Source organism: Cherax quadricarinatus, chromosome 13 (genome assembly GCF_038502225.1).
Source record: "Cherax quadricarinatus isolate ZL_2023a chromosome 13, ASM3850222v1, whole genome shotgun sequence".
Classification (NCBI taxonomy): Eukaryota; Metazoa; Arthropoda; class Malacostraca; order Decapoda; family Parastacidae; genus Cherax; species Cherax quadricarinatus.
In genome coordinates, this window is record NC_091304.1 from 6359213 (window position 1) to 6379212 (window position 20000).

General features: G+C 38.5%; 1 protein-coding gene across 7 annotated transcripts in view; it reads right to left on the minus strand.

Annotated features, from left to right (window-relative positions):
- The window catches only part of LOC128688501 (uncharacterized), a 784466-nt gene that overhangs the window by 234783 nt on the left and 529683 nt on the right, over positions 1 to 20000 (minus strand). For all 7 annotated transcript variants that reach the window (XM_070084425.1, XM_070084432.1, XM_070084431.1 and 4 more), the window contains one exon: positions 10110 to 10312. In XM_070084425.1, coding sequence (XP_069940526.1) covers positions 10110 to 10312 — 203 coding nt within the window. The remainder of the gene's footprint in view (positions 1 to 10109; positions 10313 to 20000) is intronic.

Below are 20000 nucleotides of genomic sequence, written 5' to 3' on the forward strand. Positions count from 1 at the left end.
TTAAAGTGCAGGCATTGTACTTCCCATTTCCAGGACTCAAGTCCGACTATATGAAAATAACCGGTTTCCCTGAATCCCTTCACTAAATATTACCCTGCTCACACTAAAACAGATCGTCAGGTCCCAAGTATCATTCGTCTCCATTCACTCCTATCTAACACGCTCATGCACGCTTGCTGGAAGTCCAAGCCCCTCGCCCACAAAACCTCCTTTACCCCCTCTTTCCAACCCTTTCGAGGACGACCCCTACCCCTCCTTCCTTCCCCTATAGATTTATATGCTTTCCATGTCATTCTACTTTGATCCATTCTCTCTAAATGACCAAACCACCTCAACAACCCCTCTTCTGCCCTCTGACTAATGTTTTTATTAACTCCACACCTTCTCCTAATTTCCACACTCCGAATTTTCTGCATAATATTTACACCACACATTGCCCTTAGACAGGACATCTCCACTGCCTCCAACCGTCTCCTCACTGCTGCATTTACCACCCAAGCTTCACATCCATATAAGAGTGTTGGTACTACTATACTTTCATACATTCCCTTCTTTGCCTCCATAGATAACGTTTTTTGACTCCACATATACCTCAATGCACCACTCACCTTTTTTCCCTCATCAATTCTATGATTAACCTCATCCTTCATAAATCCATCCGCCGACACGTCAACTCCCAAGTATCTGAAAACATTCACTTCTTCCATACTCCTCCTCCCCAATTTGATATCCAATTTTTCTTTATCTAAATCATTTGATACCCTCATCACCTTACTCTTTTCTATGTCCACTTTCAACTTTCAACCTTTACACACATTCTCAAACTCATCCACTAACCTTTGCAATTTTTCTTTAGAATCTCCCATAAGCACAGTATCATCAGCAAAAAGTAACTGTGTCAATTTCCATTTTGAATTTGATTCCCCATAATTTAACCCCACCCCTCTCCCGAACACCCTAGCATTTACTTCTTTTACAACCCCATCTATAAATATATTAAACAACCATGGTGACATTACACATCCCTGTCTAAGACCTACTTTTACTCTCTCACCACTCTCTTCGCCTTTCTTTTGCTCTCCATATACTCTACTCTTCTTATAACACTTCTGCTTTGTAAAAACCTCTCATAAGCTACCTTTTTCTCTTTTATCACACCCTTTACTTCATCATTCCACCAGTCACTCCTCTTTCTTCCTGCCCCCACCCTCCTATAACCACAAACTTCTGCCCCACATTCTAATACTGCATTTTAAAACTGTTCCAACCCTCTTCAACCCCCCCACTACTCATCTTTGCACTATCCCACCTTTCTACCAATAGTCGCTTATATCTCACCCGAACTTCCTCCTCCCTTAGTTTATACACTTTCACCTCCCTCTTACTTGTTGTTGCCACCTTCCTCTTTTCCCATCTACCTCTTACTGTAACTGTAGTTACAACTAAATAATGATCCGAAATATCAGTTGCCCCTCTATAAACATGTGCATCCTGGAGCCTACCCATCAACCTTTTATCCACCAATACATAATCTAACAAACTACTTTCATTACGTGCTACATCATACCTTGTATATTTATTTATCCTCTTTTTCATAAAATATGTATTACTTATTACCAAATTTCTTTCTACACATAGCTCAATTAAAGGTTCCCCATTTACATTTACCCCTGGCACCCCAAATTTACCTACTACTCCCTCCATAACATTTTTACCCACTTTAGCATTGAAATCCCCAACCACCATTACTCTCACACTTGATTCAAAACTCCCCACGCATTCACTCAACATTTCCCAGAATCTCTCTCTCTCCTCTACACTTCTCTCTTCTCCAGGTGCATACACACTTACTATAACCCACTTTTCACATCCAATCTTTATTTTACTCCACATAATCCTTGAATTTATACATTTGTAGTCCCTCTTTTTCTGCCATAGCTTATCCTTCAACATTATTCCTACTCCTTCTTTAGCTCTAACTCTATTTGAAACCCCTGACCTAATCCCATTTATTCCTCTCCATTGAAACTCTCCCACCCCCTTCAGCTTTGTTTCACTTAAAGCCAGGACATCCAGCTTCTTCTCATTCATAACATCCACAATCATCTCTTTCTTATCATCTGCACAACATCCACGCACATTCAGACTTCCCACTTTGACAATTTTCTTCTTCTTATTCTTTTTAGTAATCTTTACAGGAAAAGGGGTTACTAGCCCATTATTCCCGGCATTTTAGTTGACTTTTACAACACGCATGGCTTACGGAGGAAAGATTCTTATTCCACTTCCCCATGGATATAATAGGAAAAGTAATAAGACCAAGAACTATTAAGATAAAATCAAAGAAAACTCAGATGAGTGTGCATAAACAAACGTGTACATGTATGTGTAGTGTGACCTAAGTGTAAGTAGAAGTAGCAAGACATGCCTGTAATCTTGCATATTTATGAGGCAGACAAAAGACACCAGAAATCCTACCATCATGTAAAACAATTACAGGCTTTCGTTTTACACTCACTTGGCAGGACGGTAGTACCTCCCTGGGTGGTTGCTGTCTACCAACCTACTACCTATAAATATATATATGTATATATATATATATATATATATATATATATATATATATCTATATATATATATATATATATATATATATATATATATATATAGTGTGTGTGTGTGTGTGTGTACTCACCTAATTGTAGTTGCAGGGGTCGATACTCAGCTCCTGGTCCCTCCTCTTCACTGAGCGCTACTAGGTCCTCTCTCTCCCTGCTCCATGAGCTTTATCATACCTCATCTTAAAGCTATGCATGGTTCCTGCCTCCACTACCTCACTTGCTAGACTATTCCACTTCCTGACGACTCTATGACTGAAGAAATACTTCCTAACATCCCTTTGACTCATCTGAGTCTTCAACTTCCCTTGTTTCTGGTGCAGATACCTCACTGCACCATCTACTTGTTTTTTCTTCCTCAGTTCTATGGTTTGCTTCGTATTTCACAAACCCATCCACTGACAAGTCTACACCCAATTATCTGAACACATTCTCTTCTTTCATACTCCCTCCCTCCAATGTGGTATCCATTTTTTCTTTATCTAAATCGTTTGATACCCTCATCAATTTACTCTTATCTATATTCACTTTCAATTTTCTACCTTTACACACCCTCCCAAACTCGTCCACTAACCTTTGCAACTTTTCTTTAGATTTCCCGATAAGTACCGTAACATCAGCAAAAAAGTAACTGTGTAAACTCCCATTTTGTATTTGATTCCCCATAATTTAATGCCATCCCTCTCCCAAACACCCTAGCAACTCCATCAACAAATATGTTAAACAACCATGGTGACATTACACATCCCTGTCTAAGACCTACTTTTACCAGGAAGTAATTTCCCTCTCTGCTACACACCCTAACCTGAACCTCACTATCATCATAAAAACTCTTTACAGCATTTAGTAACTTACTGCCTATTCCAAACACTTGCAACATCTGCCACATTGTGCCCCTATCCCACTTATATGCCTTTTCTAAATCCATAAATGCAACGAAAAACTTCCCTATCCTTGTCTAAATATTGCTCACTTATATGCTTCAATGTAGACAGTTGGTCTACATCCCTTACCAACTCTATAACCTCCTGGTCTCTTGTCTCACCTCTAATTCTTTCAATAATAACGCTACCATACACTTCAGTAAACTTATTCCCCTATAATTTTTACAATCTCTTTTGTCCCCCTTCCATTTACATAAAGGAACTATACACGCTCTCTGCCAATCCCTAGGTATCTTCCCCTCTTTCATACATTTATTAAACAAAAATACCAACCACTCCAACACTACATCCCTTCCCCTTGCTTTTAACATTTCTGTCATGATTCCGTCCTTTCCAGCTGCTTTACCCTCTTTCATTCTCCCCAGTGCATCGCGCACCTCTCCCACACTCACATCCTGCTCTTCTCACTCCTAAAAGATGTTATACTTCCCTATATTGCCTCCTTTTCTTCGTCAACCTTTAAGGGTTCCTCAAATATATTCCCGCCATCTTCCCAATACCTCCAACTACCCCAACTATTAACTTCCCTCTTCTGCTTTTAACTGTCAAGTGCATTTGCTCCTTTTTCCTTATTCTCAGCAAAATTTATTGGCAGCACCTGACCCACTCTATCATTTGCTCTCCTTTTGCACTCTATCACCACTCTCTTCACCTCTCTTTTACACTCTATATTCCCCACCCTTATATCACTTCTGCTTTATAAAAAACCTATCAAAAGAGACCTTTTTTCTCTCTTATCAAATTCTTTACCTCATCATTCCACCAATCACTTCTGTTCCTTTCTGTACCCACCCTCTTCGAGCCACAAATTTCCTCCCCGCAATTTAAAACTGTATTTTTAAAAACATCCTATCCCGCACTTCCTATACTCGCACTAGCTCACCTTTCACCCAACAGTTGCTTATATCTCACCCTAACTTCTTCCTCCCTTAGTTGAAACTTTCACCTCTCTCTTACTTGCTGTTGTTAGCTTCCTTTAGTCGCATCTACCTCTTACTCTACCTGTAGCTACAACTCTGAAAATATATATATGTCGTGCCGAATAGGTAAAACTGGTCAATTAGCAAGAACTCATTTAAAATTAAGTCCTTTCTAAAATTTTCTCTTACACGTTTAAAGATACGTATATTTTTTTCATTTATGTTAGTGCAAAAATTAATAATTTTGTACCAAAGAACCTTAGGAAACTTACCTAACCTAATCATAACAAGCACAAATTAATTTGGCCTAATCTAACTTAATATATTTTAGATAAGTTTGCAATAATTTAATAACAAACAAACACAGTGAAATATTTTTTTTTCGTTAGATTCAGAATGATTTTTGCGAAATTAATGCATACACAATTTTTCGCTTGTCTTATTAGGCAAGTTTATATATATATATATATATATATATATATATATATATATATATATATATATATATATATATATATATATATATATATATATATATATATATATATATATATATATATATATATATATATATATATATATATATATATATATGTATATATATATATATATATATATATATATATATATATATATATATATATATAAACTTGCCTAATAAGACAAGCGAAAAATTGTGTATGCATTAATTTCGCAAAAATCATTCTGAATCTAACGAAAAAAAATATATTCCACTGTGTTTGTTTGTTATTATATATATATATACATATATATATATATATATATATATATATATATATATATATATATATATATATATATATATATAAAGGAGGAATAACATCTTGTAGGAGTGAGGAAGAGCCAGTTGTGAGTGTGGGGGAAGTTCGTGAGGCAGTAGGTAAAATGAAAGGGGGTAAGGCAGCCGGGATTGATGGGATAAAGATAGAAATGTTAAAAGCAGGTGGGGATATAGTCTTGGAGTGGTTGGTGCAATTATTTAATAAATGTATGGAAGAGGGTAAGGTACCTAGGGATTGGCAGAGAGCATGCATAGTTCCTTTGTATAAAGGCAAAGGGGATAAAAGAGAGTGCAAAAATTATAGGGGGATAAGTCTGTTGAGTGTACCTGGTAAAGTGTATGGTAGAGTTATAATTGAAAGAATTAAGAGTAAGACGGAGAATAGGATAGCAGATGAACAAGGAGGCTTTAGGAAAGGTAGGGGGTGTGTGGACCAGGTGTTTACAGTGAAACATATAAGTGAACAGTATTTAGATAAGGCTAAAGAGGTCTTTGTGGCATTTATGGATTTGGAAAAGGCGTATGACAGGGTGGATAGGGGGGCAATGTGGCAGATGTTGCAAGTGTATGGTGTAGGAGGTAGGTTACTGAAAGCAGTGAAGAGTTTTTACGAGGATAGTGAGGCTCAAGTTAGAGTATGTAGGAAAGAGGGAAATTTTTTCCCAGTAAAAGTAGGCCTTAGACAAGGATGTGTGATGTCACCGTGGTTGTTTAATATATTTATAGATGGGGTTGTAAGAGAAGTAAATGCGAGGGTCTTGGCAAGAGTTAAAAGATAAAGAATCACACACAAAGTGGGAGTTGTCACAGCTGCTCTTTGCTGATGACACTGTGCTCTTGGGAGATTCTGAAGAGAAGCTGCAGAGATTGGTGGATGAATTTGGTAGGGTGTGCAAAAGAAGAAAATTAAAGGTGAATACAGGAAAGAGTAAGGTTATGAGGATAACAAAAAGATTAGGTGATGAAAGATTGAATATCAGATTGGAGGGAGAGAGTATGGAGGAGGTGAACGTATTCAGATATTTGGGAGTGGACGTGTCAGCGGATGGGTCTGTGAAAGATGAGGTGAATCATAGAATTGATGAGGGAAAAAGAGTGAGTGGTGCACTTAGGAGTCTGTGGAGACAAAGAACTTTGTCCTTGGAGGCAAAGAGGGGAATGTATGAGAGTATAGTTTTACCAACGCTCTTATATGGGTGTGAAGCGTGGGTGATGAATGTTGCAGCGAGGAGAAGGCTGGAGGCAGTGGAGATGTCATGTCTGAGGGCAATGTGTGGTGTGAATATAATGCAGAGAATTCGTAGTTTGGAGGTTAGGAGGAGGTGCGGGATTACCAAAACTGTTGTCCAGAGGGCTGAGGAAGGGTTGTTGAGGTGGTTCGGACATGTAGAGAGAATGGAGCGAAACAGAATGACTTCAAGAGTGTATCAGTCTGTAGTGGAAGGAAGGCGGGGTAGGGGTCGGCCTAGGAAGGGTTGGAGGGAGGGGGTAAAGGAGGTTTTGTGTGCGAGGGGCTTGGACTTCCAGCAGGCATGCGTGAGCGTGTTTGATAGGAGTGAATGGAGACAAATGGTTTTTAATACTTGACGTGCTGTTGGAGTGTGAGCAAAGTAACATTTATGAAGGGATTCAGGGAAACCGGCAGGCCGGACTTGAGTCCTGGAGATGGGAAGTACAGTGCCTGCACTCTGAAGGAGGGGTGTTAATGTTGCAGTTTAAAAACTGTAGTGTAAAGCACCCTTCTGGCAAGACAGTGATGGAGTGAATGATGGTGAAAGTTTTTCTTTTTCGGGCCACCCTGCCTTGGTGGGAATCGGCCAGTGTGATAATAAAAAAAAAATAATATATATATATATATATATATATATATATATATATATATATATATATATATATATATATATATATATATATATATATGTATATACATATATATATATATATGTCGTGCCGAATAGGCAGAACTTGCGATCTTGGCTTAAATAGCAACGCTCATCTTGCCATATAGGACAAGTGAAAATTTGTGTATGCAATAATTTCGAAAAATCATTCTGAACCTAACGAAAAAAATATATTTCACTGTGTTTGTTTAATATTAAATTATTGTAAACAAATCTAAAATATATTTAGTTGGGTTAGGCTAAAATAAATTGCTCTTTTTATAATAAGGTTAGGTAAGTTTTCTAATTTCCTTTTGGTGCAAAATTATAAATTTTTACATCAACATTAATGAAAAAATATATCCTTAAACGTATAAGAGAAAATTTAAGAAAGGACTTAATTTTAAATAAGTTCTTGCTAATTGACCAGTTTTACATATTCGGCACGTCATATATATATATATATATATATATATATATATATATATATATATATATATATATATATATATATATATATATATATATATATATATATATATATATGTGTGTGTGTGTGTGTGTGTGTGTGTGTGTGTGGCGTGTCCTGCATAGTTAAGATCGCCCTTCTGCGACTGTTTGCACACCCACACACACACACACACACACACACACACACACACACACAGAGGCAACAGCGAGTCATGGTCCGTGATGAGGTATCACAGTGGGCGCCAATGACGAGCGGGGTCCCACAGGGGTCAGTCCTGGGACCAGTGCTATTCTTGGTATATGTGAACGACATGACGGAAGGGATAGACTCAGAAGTGTCCCTGTTTGCAGATGACGTGAAGTTAATGAGGAGAATTAAATCAGACGCGGACCAGACAGGTCTACAAAGAGACCTGGACAGGCTGGATGTGTGGTCCAGAAACTGGCTCCTAGAATTTAACCCCGCCAAATGCAAAGTCATGAAGATCGGAGGAGGGCAAAGAAGACCGCAGACAGAGTATAGGCTAGGTGGCCAAAGGCTGGAAACCTCACTCAAGGAGAAAGACCTAGGAGTGAGTATAATACCGAGTACATCGCCAGAAGCACACGTTAACCAGATAACTGCTGCGACATATGGGCGCTTGGCAAACCTGAGAATAGCGTTCCGGTACCTCAGTAAGGAATCATTCAAAACTTTATACACTGTGCACGTCAAGCCCATACTAGAGGACGCAGCACCAGTTTGGAACCCACACCTGGTCAAACAAGTCAAGAAATTAGAGAAAGTGCAAAGGTTTGCAACAAGGCTAGTTCCAGAGCTAAGGGGAATGTCCTATGAAGAAAAGTTAAGGGAAATCGGTCTGACAACACTGGAGGACAGGAGGGTCAGGGGAGACATGATAACGACATACAAAATACTGCGTGGAATAGACAAGGTGGACAGAGACAGGATGTTCCAGAGATGGGACACAGCAACAAGGGGTCACAATTGGAAGCAGAAGACTCAGATGAGTCAAAAGGATATTAGGAAGTATTTCTTCATTTATAGAGTAGTCAGGAAGTGGAATAGTCTGGCAAGCGATGTAGTGGAGGCAGGAACTATACATAGTTTTAAGACGAGGTATGATAAAGCTTATGGAGCAAGAGGAGAGAGGACCTAGCAGCGGTCGGTGAAGAGGCGGGGCCAGGAGCTGAGTCTCGACCCCTACAACCACAATTAGGTGAATTAGGTGAGGTGAGTACACACACACACTCATATATATATATATATATATATATATATATATATATATATATATATATATATATATATATATATATATATATATATATATATATATATATATATATATATATATATATATGCAATAAGATCACAGTAAATAGGTGATTTTAAAATATGCAAAACAACCACTGTGAAAGAGTAGTGAAATTCCAAGCGCTTTCGTGACTACTCTAACATGGGCAGAAGATAGGAGAATCGAAGAGCTCTTGGCGGACGGGGGATCGAGCCTCCACCACTCCTTGCATTGAATGATCCACACGGTCTAGCGCTTCGTTTACAAAGCAGTATTCCTATAAAAGCCGACGAGAGCGAGGACTGAGGATGCTAGAACGAAAAATAAGAGAGAAATCTTGAGGAGACTGACTGTTCTTGTTAGCCTAAGTGTACATGAGTGTGCCTCCACGTACGTATGTACACTTGCGCCAGTGTGCCAGTGTATCTCTATGTTCGTGTATGACTGCATGTATGTATGTATGCGTGCGTGTGAGTATGTTTATATATGCATTCATGTACATGCATGGGTATGTGCGCATGGAGCGAATACTGCTCACATACAAAACAAGAAGCATTTCCTAACGCTGCAGGCACACACGATGAAGGAATACCTACGAAGCAATCAGTAGACAAACAAGGCTCTTAATTAAGGACATTACCCGGGGGAAATTTGATCATAGTCTCTGTTGTCAGTAGAAATGTACATCCCTCAGAATTAACTTAACATTTTAAAGTCGCAGGCAAATAGTTAAATGGTAAGTAAATGCTAAGCGAATTTTAGAGGCGAGTTGAGCGAATGTTAGGCAATTGTTAGAAGAATGTTAAGCGAATGTTAAGAAATGTGATAGGTGGGAGGTAATTAGGATTGATGCTAATTAACTCCTAATCATGCAAACCACGGGTAAGATAATATCAAGTCGAAGTTTTTTTTTTCCAGGAGCATCTATCTGCTCAACGAGACTTTAACTGCACGAAACCGCTGATCCGTGAAGGTAACTTGCCAGAGAGGTCTTTTCCAGCAAAGTAGTGAGAGAAAGGAGCCAAACTTGCCAGAGATGGTCTTTTCTAGTGAGATAGTGAGAGAGAGGAACCTACCTTCCCAGCGACGGTCTTTTCCAGGGAGGTAGTGAGAGGGAGGAACCTACCTTCACAGAGACGGTCTTTTCCAGGGAGGTAGTGAGAGGGAGGAACCTACCTTCCCAGAGACGGTCTTTTCCAGCGAGGTAGTGAGAGGGAGGAGGTCAGTCATGATGCAACCCTCCAGAGCTGTCATGATGTCCTCGACGGCGCACCCTCCTCCCCCTGACTCCTTCGGTTCGTCTTCGAAGTCGAGTGTTCCGTCATCTTCCAGGTCTTCGCCGTTGCCTCGCAGGGTCCACCACTCCTCCCGGTACATCCCTGCGGGAAGAAGACAGCCCCTGGAGTTTCTTGCGTGTCTACAAGGTGACTTCCAAAGTCTTACGCTACCTGCAGTGTTAGTGTGTTACTCAGATGCTGGAATGTTTATTGTATGTTGGGTGATGTTCGTGCAACGTTGATGAGCTGTTGAAGAGGAGGTTCTGTACGTGTGTTGACGAAGTGTTGATGAGGTTAATGAGGTGTTGTAGGTCTTGTTTTCGTAATGTGAAGGAGTTGATGAGGTGCTTTAGTGTTGACGGGTAATAATGACAATGTGTTGATGATGTATTAAGGTGTTGCTAATGAAATATTGATAATGTGTCCCTTATGTTATAATCGCGCTGTTTGACACTTAGTGTCGTACAGAGCGATAATCGACAGATTATGTCTGTCTGTCTGTCTGTCTGTCTGTCTGTTTCTCTCTCTCTCTCTCTCTCTCTCTCTCTCTCTCTCTCTCTCTCTCTCTCTCTCTCTCTCTCTCTCTCTTTGTTGCCTTTAAACTATTTATATTAAACTGTTTTCACAGTTTCCTTTATTTTGCCTATAGTTCTTTACACGAGACTGTCTCTATAATTGTTTATATATATATATATATATATATATATATATATATATATATATATATATATATATATATATATATATATATATATATATATATATATATATATATATATATACTGACTAATTGAATTGACTAATTTTCACAGTATTCTTCAACTAAGTGGATTCACTACCACACATGGAACAATAATTCATCCCTACACATGGAACAGTTATTTTCCCCCACACATGGAACAATGATTCACTCCCACACATGGAACAGTGATTCACTCCCACAAATGGAACAATGATTCACTCCCACACATGGAACAATAATTCAATCCCACACATGGAACAATAATATACCATTCAACAATATCTCACTGATGTGTATACTGTTTGCAAGATAATTAGTGACACAAGTTGATCCGTGTTCAGTGTCGGCGGCAACTGCAGCGCAATTGTGAACTTGATATTGTAAGCGATTGGTATTGACAATTTGGGATTAAAGTTAACTCCCAGTGTATATACACAGTGTATATACACAGAGATACACACTCGTCAGTTTATATACACTTGGCAAAAGTAAGGAAAGCAAGTCATTGCTGTGTGTGTGTGTGTGTTCTCAGCGAGTTGTCTTTTTCGGGGGTCGAATCTCAGCTCCTGGTCCCTCCAGCCTCTTGAACTGCAATAGCCGGCATTATTGGTTTCTGGTTTCGTTGGCTTTGTCGTATCTAGTCTTGAAAGTGAGTACTGACTTTGCCTCTACCACTTCTAGCTCATTCTATTTATTTTCCTCTTGAGAATAAGCAAGTGTTTTCTAACGTCTCTATAGCACATTTTTAGCTTTATCTTCCATCTATGACCTCTCACCACTATACTTCTCATTTTAAAAAGTTTGTTCCCGTCTGCTGTGTCAAAGCCTCCTTCTAATGTCGTCAAATTATTATTTTTTAGTTTCTCTTTATACATCAGTCCCCTCAGCACTGAGATTAGTCTTGTTACAAACCCTCTTGTGGCATGCAAAGAACATGTAACCTTTATTCGGTGCATGTACACATCCTCATTAAAAGGTTACCTCCCTAACCAGCGAACCGGGTGCCAAGGGTCGGGCGATGGGGCCCTATTGTCAGATCAGTATCTAGGTTCAACCAATGAGAAGGTGGTCTGGCAATTGTGGAGGTGGCGTGGTCACCACTCACGTTTCCACCCTTGTCATTCCCATTCTAGAGCTGGTTGAACACGGTTGTTCATTCTCTCTCCAGGCTGTGTCTTTGCCTTTGATTTACCGTGTTGTACACATACATTTCCAACTGTATATAGTGTACATACTTGTAAATACTTGCAATCGCACTTGGTGAAGGAAAATATAATTCAAAGTCATTCAGCTGTGTTTGTTCTGCTCCTTGTTCCCCTTTACACCCAGGATAACAGGCCTTATTGTTCCTTGGTTTTAACACCCTCTGACCTTTTCTAATTATCGTATATGCTTGATCAGGTGAGGGCTCCATGCTGATGCTGCATACTCCATGATGGCCGTAACATATGTAGCGTAGAGAGCCCTAAAAAACTTCGAATCGAAGTTTCTGCAAGCGATTCAGAGATTAGCTATACTTCATTTGTTACAGAGGCATTTCAATTTATTTTCACCTCTAGCAGTATGTTCGGTGTGATGTTCACTCCAAGATCTTTCTCCTTGAGAGATATCTGTAGTTTCTCGCCTATCAAGCTGATTTCCGTCTCAGGTCCATTCTCTTAGACCACAATTTTCCTGACCTTGTGGTTGCTAGCGTTAAACTCCGGTAACCTCGTCTTGTTCGGCTATACTTGAGAGTACTGGTGCACCTGTCTGTGTGTTTGTGTAACTTGTGCGTTTGTGTAACTTGTGTGTTTGTGTGCTTGTTTATATGGGCATACTGTGTGTGTGTGTGTGTGTGTGTGTGTGTGTGTGTGTGTGTGTGTGTGTGTGTGTGTGTATGTGTGTGTGTGTGTGTGTGTGTGTGTGTCTTTTGACCACAGCTAATCTATCATTCTGCGTAACTGAGCGTAAGGCAGATTGTCATGGCTGTACCTCACTCCAAAACAACCTGTGCATCACACGCCAAAATAAGCTGGCCATCACGCCAAAATAAGCTGGTCATCAAGCCAAAATAAGCTAACCATCACGCCAAAATAATCTGTGCATTACGCCAAATTAATCTGTGTATCAAGCTAATCATTTTGATCAAGCCAGAGTAATTTTACGAGAACTCAGAGTCACCCACACACAGATTGTGTCGCGTGAACAAACATATCCCACTAAACAGCCTCCATATTGACAAAAATTTACAAAAACAAAATTAAGTATATTGAATTATGTCACTAGACCGTTTTTTTTTCTAGTAAAGGAAATCGTCATTTGATTAATACTGATTTTTTTTTATTCTCAAGGGAGACTTTTGTTTTTATATATATTTATATATTAGATATCATACATTACTTCCTCCATTATTCTCTAAGCTTCATACATTACTTCCTCCATTATTCTCTAAGCTTCATACATTACTTCCTCCATTATTCTCTAAGCTTCATACATTACTTCCTCCATTATTCTCTAAGCTTCATACATTACTTCCTCCATTATTCTCTAAGCTTCATACATTACTTCCTCCATTATTCTCTAAGCTTCATACATTACTTCCTCCATTATTCTCTAAGCTTCATACATTACTTCCTCCATTATTCTCTAAGCTTGATACGTTACTTCCTCCATCATTCTCTAAGCTTGATACGTTACTTCCTCCATCATTCTCTAAGCTTGATACGTTACTTCCTCCATCATTCTCTAAGCTTCATACGTTACTTCCTCCATTATTCTCTAAGCTTCATACGTTACTTCCTCCATCATTCTCTAAGCTTGATACGTTACATCCTCCATTATTCTCTAAGCTTCATACGTTACTTCCTCCATCATTCTCTAAGCTTCATACGTTACTTCCTCCATCATTCTCTAAGCTTGATACGTTACTTCCTCCATCATTCTCTAAGCTTCATACGTTACTTCCTCCATCATTCTCTAAGCTTCATACGTTACTTCCTCCATCATTCTCTAAGCTTCATACGTTACATCCTCCATTATTCTCTAAGCTTCATACGTTACTTCCTCCATCATTCTCTAAGCTTCATACGTTACTTCCTCCATCATTCTCTAAGCTTCATACGTTACATCCTCCATTATTCTCTAAGCTTCATAGGTTACTTCCTCCATCATTCTTTAAGTTTCATACGTTACTTCCTCCATCATTCTTTAAGTTTCATACGTTACTTCCTCCATCATTCTTTAAGTTTCATACGTTACTTCCTCCATTATTCTCTAAGCTTCATACGTTACTTCTTCCATCATTCTCTAAGCTTGATACGTTACTTCCTCCATCATTCTTTAAGTTTCATACGTTACTTCTTCCATCATTCTCTAAGCTTGATACGTTACTTCCTCCATCATTCTTTAAGCTTCATACGTTACTTCCTCCATCATTCTTTAAGTTTCATACGTTACTTCTTCCATCATTCTCTAAGCTTGATACGTTACTTCCTCCATCATTCTTTAAGCTTCATACGTTACTTCCTCCATCATTCTTTAAGCTTCATACGTTACATCCTCCATTATTCTCTAAGCTTCATAGGTTACTTCCTCCATCATTCTTTAAGTTTCATACGTTACTTCCTCCATCATTCTCTAAGCTTCATACGTTACTTCCTCCATCATTCTCTAAGCATCATACGTTACTTCCTCCATCATTCTCTAAGCTTCATACGTTACTTCCTCCATCATTCTCTAAGCATCATACGTTACTTCCTTCATCATTCTTTAAGTTTCATACGTTACTTCCTCCATCATTCTTTAAGCTTCATACGTTACTTCCTCCATCATTCTTTAAGTTTCATACGTTACTTCCTCCATCATTCTTTAAGTTTCATACGTTACTTCCTCCATCATTCTTTAAGCTTCATACGTTACTTCCTCCATCATTCTTTAAGTTTCATACGTTACTTCCTCCATCATTCTTTAAGCTTCATACGTTACTTCCTCCATCATTCTTTAAGTTTCATACGTTACTTCCTCCATCATTCTTTAAGTTTCATACGTTACTTCCTCCATCATTCTTTAAGCTTCATACGTTACTTCCTCCATCATTCTCTACTTTCAATTGCTCAGTGACGGGAAGAACTGAGATGTTGCTGCAAATTTAGATGAAGAACCGAAGTTAAAATTATTTCTCAAAATCTAAAATTATTTCTCAGAATCTAAAATTATTTCTCAGAATCTATTATGAATGATCGTAAAAAAAATAGTTTTTAATCTAAGGATCATTTCATTTAAAGTTGTGCTTATTTATGAGGAGAGGAGGATCGAGCCTGCAGGCCATCCGCTCTTTATAACCAGACTATTTCGAGGAGGGAAAAGGGGGAAGGGGAAAAGGGGTAGGGGGGAAGGAAGGAGAAAAAAAAGAAAATAAAGGAGAAAAAGGGAGAAGAAAGGAAGGGAAAGAATGAGAAAGGAGAAAGATAGAAAGAAAGAAAGAAAGAAAGAGAAAGAAGAATAAAAAGAAAGAATGAGAAAGGAAAAAGAAGAATAAAGAGAATGGAAAAAAAAGAAAGAGAAAGAAGGGGAAAGAAGGTGAAAGGAGAAGGAAGGAGAAGGAAGAGAATTAAGGTTTTGGAAAGGCTCTTCATCCGGGGAAGGGGAACTGCAGCTACATACCCCTTTCCCGAATCAAACCTAATCGCTTCACCTACTCCCAAGTCCCGGAGCTGTCGTGACCCGTGCGGGTTTAGCTCTTCCCTTTCAACGTAATAATAAATGGGTTTATTAGGTTTGATGTCTATCAGCTGCACGAGGGTCATTAGAGTCAGTTTGTGTTGTTAACCACAGTCATGTTACCCCTTTAAACTACCTCAAAAATAAGCTCTAATTATCCTCTGTCTCTTTTTAAATAACAAACATAAATAAAAGAAAACTCATGAAATACCTTAATTATATTTTTGTTCTTACATTCTGCCTAAAATATTTTGATCCATTGGCTAGAAAAATTACTGTATTTCCTTAAAGGAACTCTACCGTATTTCGCGGCTTATTAGACGCATGTTTTTCCCATAAAATGTCTCCATAAACTACCGTGCATGTAACAGGCTATACGTTAAAGGTAAAATCATCAGCGTGATGGTCGATATTGCTGTATCTTGATGAGTTTTGAGATGTCAGGCAATATCACAGCGGCGCACATCTCGGTTCACGAGTTAAAATCCAGATTATTTCTTCCTCTTTAATGTTGATCATTGTAGGAAAGCCAGCCAGAGGTGCGATGCATTTGTGATCTCTGTCAGAGAGAATGGCGATATTCACTATCAGTTTGTCGTCCAGTGTCTGTCAAGTCAGAGTTCTGAAAATCTGTTTTCAGCGTGTTATGGTCCTGCAGGCAACCACCGTACTCCGTTATGGTTCCACTGTGACCCATGGTACGATGCGTCTCAGCGGTGCCATGGGTCATAGTGGTGCCGTGACGGATCACAGTGCTTCCATGATAGATCATAAGAACTAAAGAACATAAGAATGGAGGAACACTGTAGAAGGCCTATTGGCCCATACAAGGCAGGTTCTCACAGTGTACCATGATGGATTACAGTGCTACCATGATAAATCACAGTGGTACCATGGATCAAAGTGACAGTATCGTTTTTGATGACTCGTTCCTTCTCTAGAAAAAGGTCTTAGGTTAGGTTCGGTAAGATTTGTCAGGAAACAGGAAAAGTTTCATGAGATGGGTCTTAGTCATATGAGGACCCGCCGCTGGAGCTATTGGTCATCTGACCGAGGCCTTCCACTGGCTCACCGGTCCACCCCTTAAAAAATAATGGTCGTAATTATAACCATTACATGATAAAAATGTCATCACAATTTATTTCACGATAATCCAGACGAGTTAAGAATTCATTAATGGACTCTTCCATGAAGTGCCGAATGATTTCACATAGAAATGAACACGGATACACACGGAAACACGTATACATCATTAGTTTCAATCCCACGATGATAAAGCTGGAGCTTACGAACGAAGCTGACATCTTGTCTTGAGCTGTGAGCATATTCACCATATTCCCTCGTAGTGACGGGTTTAGAGGATTGACCTTGACCAAAAAAGAAATGTGAAACCAGTAACGTATAGTCCGTCATTTTCAAATGAAATTCCTGTTCTTCAAGTGATTCTTCCCCCATTCCAGAAACATTCCGACTTATTCTCCCCGGATCCATCACCAAGTGTAAGACTTTCCCCATGTTAACCAACTTACCTCAGTATACAATAAAATCAAGCCAGATCTTGTTTTGCTACAGTCGTTGCAATTACTTTATAACTTATCCATATTCGTGTTGCTTTCTGTTCACTCATACACTATATGTTTTACACATTCCGAATGGATTTACAAGTATAAAAAGATATAATATATTTATGTGAGTGACCTTAGAACATAAATGTCTGAAATGATGAGAAATGCCTTAAAGTTGAGTCATTTCCACTCAGTAACAGTGGCTGGCTCATTAACCCAGAAAAAAAGGCTTAATTATCCCGTGGGGAGAGCAATTATCCCCCCAGGTTGGGTAGCACTGTTGTAAGTAGCTGCTTCATTTTTGTCTTCTAAGGATTTCTCTTATCACTTGAAAACACTCGATCTAATTTCCTTGAAACTTCCAAAACTGGTTTAGTGTAATTAGAGAAAAGTTGGTGCAGCTCCTGGCATGTACTGGTGTCCTCTGATCACTTTTATATAAACCATTACTCATTCTGATTTTCATGCAGTACCCTGAGAAAGCTGCTTCAGATCGGCTTCAAACTTTGAACACAGGTGTGTCCGACTTAGGAGGCTGGGACTGTAACTAGAGTGCATAGGTGCCAATTTTGTAATGTTATTTTGGAAACGGTGTTTTTCTTCCTTTAAATAAACAGAGTTTACTGCTTCTGAACTACTTCAGTCTTTAATGGCTGATCCTTTTTTATGGATGGGATGGTAACCTGTCAGTCTAGGCTGTTTAGAGGCAAATTTGTAAATTCACTAATATAAGTTAAGACACTTGTGCAACATCTGGGTATCTTTATTGTAGACGTTTCACCATCCAGTGGCTTCATCAATACAGATTCTTGGACATAATTAGAAAACAGAAGAACTAATGTCCAATTATGTCCAAAAATCTGTATTGATAAAGCCACTGGATGGCGAAACGTCTACAATAAAGATACCCAGATGTTGCACATGTGTCTTAACTTTCATCTTGTCGGTATTGCATACCTGTCTTGCACAAATTTACTAATGTAAGTCGGCGTTCTTGGATTCCGGGTAATAACGGGGAATTGTCTCTTTTAACTTAGTGATGGTAGAAGATGCATAAAGGAGGGTTAGCATTGATTTTGGGCAGAATAAATTATGTAATAAAGTTGGTAGAATTACCGACAATATATAAAGTAAAAGGACACAATGTCCATTATGTTGCGGTGTCCGACAGATTGTAATAAACTTTATTACAATCTGTCGGACACCGCAACATAATGGACATTGTGTCCTTTTACTTTACAGAATAAATTATAAAATGCCGGTTCTACTGTATAAAATGGTTTCAGTGGGTAAATTGGAGAATGCCTTTTACGGTCGTCTTCAAATCTTAAACGAAAGCATATCGTTATTAATGAAATTTTTGAATTGATATTGTCTCACTGCCATTTTACCAGTTTTTATGGAAAATGGGGAAATTGAATAAGGGTTTCCATTCCTTAATTTGTGAACTGGACTGTGTAGGCGATAACTGGCTAAATTCTTCCTGATTTTGGCCTTCGTGCGATAACCTGACAAAGCCTCTTCCGATTGGCTTCAAACTTTCAGCACTGGTGTATCACACTTAAAAAAAGATTCCAATTATTACTGAAGTTTTCATCAGCCGATTTATCAATGTTTTCAAATAATGTGGATTTATTTTGTCGTAAAATAACTCGAGTATAACTCTTCAGACGATTTAAATCTTTCATTGCTGATGCGAATCATCAAAAAAGGATGATACTTTTGGGGGTTTAGGCTGTGTAGGTGTAAACTAGACAGTTTATTAACAATTAATGTAACTGGAGTAGCTGAATTCTGTGCGATAACTGGAAAAAGCTTTTGCTAGTCGGCTATAAAGTTTTAGCACACTTGTGTTGTTGTTGTCAAAGTGAAGCTTCAAGTGGATTTTTATGTTTCGTAGGATTTAATCTGACATTTTTATTTAGCAAGCTGATTTTCGAGTAACGATAATTTCTCTTCTGACGGCCTTCAAATATTAAACGCTGGTGTTTCTTGCTAGGATAAAGGGATGGACTGATTTCGGATTCATTTTACAGACGAATACACATACAGACACACACACAGACACACACACACACAGACACACACACAGACACACACAAATATATATATATATATATATATATATATATATATATATATATATATATATATATATATATATATATATATATATATATATATATATATATATATATATATACTTATATATACACAATAAAAGTGTTCAAGACTTTTATCGACTCAAATGCAGTTTTGTCAGGAACAAAACGGGAGGAAAGAGAGGGCCCATATCCTTGGCATAGTGCCACGTTGGAGAGTGCCAAGTGGGGAAGACAGGATGAAAGCTCATTAGATACGGGGACAAGGCATTAAACAATCTCGCTAAAGGAGGTTCGTGTTACCTCCAACGTTTATCATCTATATCCAGTTCGAGGAGCTGTTTTTAAAATCAAAATTTCGCGGATTCAGTAAATTGAAAATAAAAGGATACTCATTGAATAGATTTGATTAAGAAAAATGTGCAGCAGTTGGGTATCTTTATCGTTGAAACGTTTCGCCCACACAGAAGACTTCTTTAGTCAAATACAGAGGCAATCATTTTTTTCGGTCTGAAGACGCTTATTGTGTGGACGAAACATTTCAACAATAAAAAAAAGATACCCAACTGTTGCACATGCGTCTTATTCATTAACTAGTCAGCATTTTATACAATTTTCAACATGTTGCAATGCTTGATGAAGCTCTTGTGATAACTCTGTTGCCCTCCAGGGGTCTTAGA